The following is a 3,677-nucleotide window of genomic DNA, read 5'->3' as shown; positions in this document are numbered from 1 at the left end:
TGTTGAACAGTGGTGCCTAAGGTGGGTTTCCTGTCCTTAAATGTGTGCAAGCAGAAACCTGACCATGATGTTGCAGGGATGTCAGGGGATCTGCACAATGGATTGCCTGTGTGAGGGTATAGATCGACAGAGTTGAGGAAGCAGTCAAGTGCCTGCTGAGATCTGGGAACCTGATGCAGTCTAGGCCTGCAGCTAATGGCTCCAGTCACTAGCCGTCCTGGGATTGTGGCTGCCCTTTCACTTTAAACCATGTATTTTGCAGAGAAACAAGAGCAGAGGCTAATTCTCCTCTTCAAGAGAACTCTGCATCCCTGAATGAAGCTGAGACCTTGAACCCAGAAGCGACTCTATCATTGGAGGGGACCTTGAACCTAGAAGACATTCTCTACCTGGAGGATACAGGTGACCTTGATGAGACACTCTCTGTAGAAGAGACTGAGCAGCCAGAGGAGACACTGTATATTGAGGAGACCAGGCAACCAGAGATGCTATATGTGGAAGAGCCTGTGGAAGCAAAGGAGACACTGTACGTGGAGGAAACTGTGGAGCCAGAGGGGATACAGCTTGCAAAAGAGCTTGCAGAGCCAGGAGAGCCAAGCCCAGAGCAGGTTGTTTATGGGGAAGAGATGATCACAGGGGAGAAATTGAACATCGAGGAGACTCTCAGAGCTGAGCCAAGCCCCAGCACAGAGGAGAGCTTAAGCATAGAGGACCTGGAATTGCTAGAGGGGCGTTTCCAGCAATGTGTCCAAGCTGTGGCCCAGCTGGAGGAAGAGAGGGATCAGCTCATCCATGAGCTTGTGTTGCTCCGGGAACCAGCCCTGCAGGAGGTGCAACAAGTCCACCAGGACATCCTGGCTGCCTACAAACTGCATGCCCAAGCAGAGCTGGAGAGAGATGGGATACGGGAGGAGATCCGGCTGGTCAAGCAGAAGCTGTTCAAGGTGACAAAGGAATGTGTGGCCTACCAATACCAGCTGGAGTGCCGCCAGCAGGATGTGGCTCAGTTTGCTGATTTCCGGGAAGTGCTGACTACGCGGGCAACCCAGCTCTCAGAGGAACTGGTCGGGCTCCGGGATGCCTATCAGAAGCAGAAGGAGCAGTTGCGACAACAACTAGAAGCACCCCCAAGCCAGAGGGATGGGCACTTTCTCCAGGAGAGCCGGCGACTCTCTGCCCAGTTTGAAAATCTAATGGCAGAGAGCCGCCAGGGCCTGGAGGAGGAGTATGAGCCACAGCTGCTACGGCTCCTGGAGAGAAAAGAAGCTGGGACCAAGGCTCTGCAGAAAACCCAGGCTGAGATCCAGGAGATGAAAGAGGCTCTGAGACCCCTGCAAGCAGAGGCCCAGCAGCTCCACCTGCAAAATAGGAACCTGGAGGACCAGATCACACTTGTGAGGCAGAAACGAGATGAAGAGGTGCAGCAGTACAGGGTAGGCCCATTGGGCATGAAAGAAATTGAGGTCTTTTCACTGGGGAAGGGAAGGGTAACTCCTGTCTTTGGGTCCAAAAGATACTATCACACGTAGGAAAAGCAACTTATTCTTCGGGGTCATTCACTCCATTCTTCATACAGGCCTGTGTTGGTGGCTCAAGCCTGTAATCCCAACACTTTGGAATGCCCATGCTAGAGGACTGTCTGTGCTCGGGGGTTCGAGACCAACCCGGGCAACTTGATGAGACCCTGTATCTACAATAAATGACAAAAATTAGCCTTTTTTTTTTTATGTATTGTAGAGATGAGGTCTCGCCTAGTTTCCCAGGCGGGTCTCGAACCCGCGGGCTCAGGCAATCCACTCACCTCAGTCTCCCAAACTACTGGGATTACAGGTTGGGCCACCAAGCCTGGCTAAGTTTTCCAGTCTTTAGATGAGGATGAAATCTGTAAATCTCTATTCCTCATTTTCCTTTTTTGTGCATTTGTACCATCTCCTTTGTATTCAAGTTACTTCTGATTAAGTGTGAGCCAGTTCTAATCCCTTTTTAGAACAGAGTGAGATATACATACTAAGTGAATAAACAATTATGTCATCTCTCCCACAGACTATGAGCTTTCAGAAGGTAGGGGTATGGTTTACTTATAAAAGAGAGAGGTGCAGTAAGAGGGCTATGGGATGAGATTATTTTGTAGCCATTGTTAAATCAGCTAACTTTTTTGAGTTGGAGTCTCACTGTCATGCAGGCTGGAGTGCAGTGATGCTCACAGCCTCCATAGCCTCAACCTACTGGGCTCAGATGATCCTTCCACCTTAGCCTTCCAAGTTGCTGGAACCACAGGTGCATCCAGCTAATTTTTTTTTTTTTGAGTCAGCGTCTGTCACCCAGGCTAGAGTGCAGTGGCAAGCACATGGCCACCACAGACTTGACATGCTGTGCTCAGGTGATCCTTCTGTCTCAGCCTCTTAAGTAGCTGAACTACAGGCATGTGCCACCACAGCTGGCTAATTTTTTGATTTATTGTAGAGACAAAGTCTCGCCAAGTTGCCCAGGCTGGTCTGGAACTTCTGGACTCAGGTAATACTGTCACCTCTGCCTCCCAAATACTAGGATTACAGATGTGAGCCACTGCGCACAGCCAGATAACTCTTCATGAGGTAGAATTTGAGACTGGTATTGAAGTACAGGAAGAATCAAGACCAGTGCTGTCCAACTGAAATATAATGCAATTCACAAATATATATATATATTAATATACACACACACACATATATATATATAAGTTTCTTTTTGAGTTGAAGTCTCACTCTATCACCCAGACTGGACTGCAGTGGCCATTCCCGGCCACCACAGCCTCGACCTGCTGGGCTCCAGTGATCCTTCTACCTCAACTTTCCAGGTAGCTGAAACCACACAGGCGCATGCTACCATGCCCAGCTAATTTTTTTTTTTTTTGAGTTGGAGTCTCACTCTGTCGCCCAGACTGGAGTGCAGTGGCTGCTCCCGGCCACCACAGCTTTGACCTGCTAGGCTCCGGTGATCCTTCCGCCTCAGCCTTCTGAGTAGCCGGAGTTACAGGCGCACACTACCAGGCCCGGCTAATAATTTTTTGATTTATTTTATTTTTTTGAGTCAGAGTCTCACTTTATCACCCAGGTTGGGCTACCACAGCCTCGACCTGCTGGGCTCAGGTGATCCTTCTGCCTCAGCCTTCCAAATAGCTGGAACTACAGGCATGTGACACCAAGCCCAGCTAGTTTATTTATTTATTGTAGAGATGAGGTCTTGCTAAGTTGCCCAGCCTGGTCTCAAACCTGCAGACTCAGGTAATCATCTCACCTTGGCCTCCCAAAGTGCTGGGATTATAGACGTGAGCCACCGTGCCCGGCCTAATTTTTTGATTTATTGTAGAGATGAGGTCTCGCCAAGCTGCCCAGGCTGGTCTCAAACCCATGGGCTCAGGCAATCCTCTCATCTCGGCTTCCCAAAGTGCTGGAATTACAGGCGTGAGTCACTGTGCCCAGCCAGCACTATTGATTTTAATATGCATCCTGATCTGAGAATTTGATGTGATATAATAATTGCAGGAATAAGGCACTGTGCTGATGAAACAGGTACGAGTATCCCTGCCTGAGGAAACAGAGAAATTTCATAGAAGATTAATAAAGATACTAGAACCGAGTCTTTTTTTTTTTTTTTTTGAGTTGGAGTCTCACTCTGTCACCCAGACTGGAGTGCAG

The 3,677-nt window shown here is 48.9% G+C and overlaps 1 protein-coding gene across 1 annotated transcript in view; it reads left to right on the top strand.

Annotated features, from left to right (window-relative positions):
* Positions 1 to 270: 270 nt before the first annotated feature.
* SYNC (syncoilin, intermediate filament protein) overlaps positions 271 to 3,677 on the top strand; it is a 14,791-nt gene continuing 11,384 nt past the window's right edge. The window contains exon 1 of the mRNA XM_008066398.2: positions 271 to 1,433. Coding sequence (XP_008064589.1) covers positions 486 to 1,433 — 948 coding nt within the window. The 5' untranslated portion in view covers positions 271 to 485. The remainder of the gene's footprint in view (positions 1,434 to 3,677) is intronic.

This window comes from Carlito syrichta, unplaced genomic scaffold, assembly GCF_000164805.1.
Source record: "Carlito syrichta isolate Samal-C Ts95f unplaced genomic scaffold, Tarsius_syrichta-2.0.1 Scaffold308914, whole genome shotgun sequence".
Lineage (NCBI taxonomy): Eukaryota > Metazoa > Chordata > Mammalia > Primates > Tarsiidae > Carlito > Carlito syrichta.
This window is presented reverse-complemented; position numbering and strand designations above follow the sequence as displayed.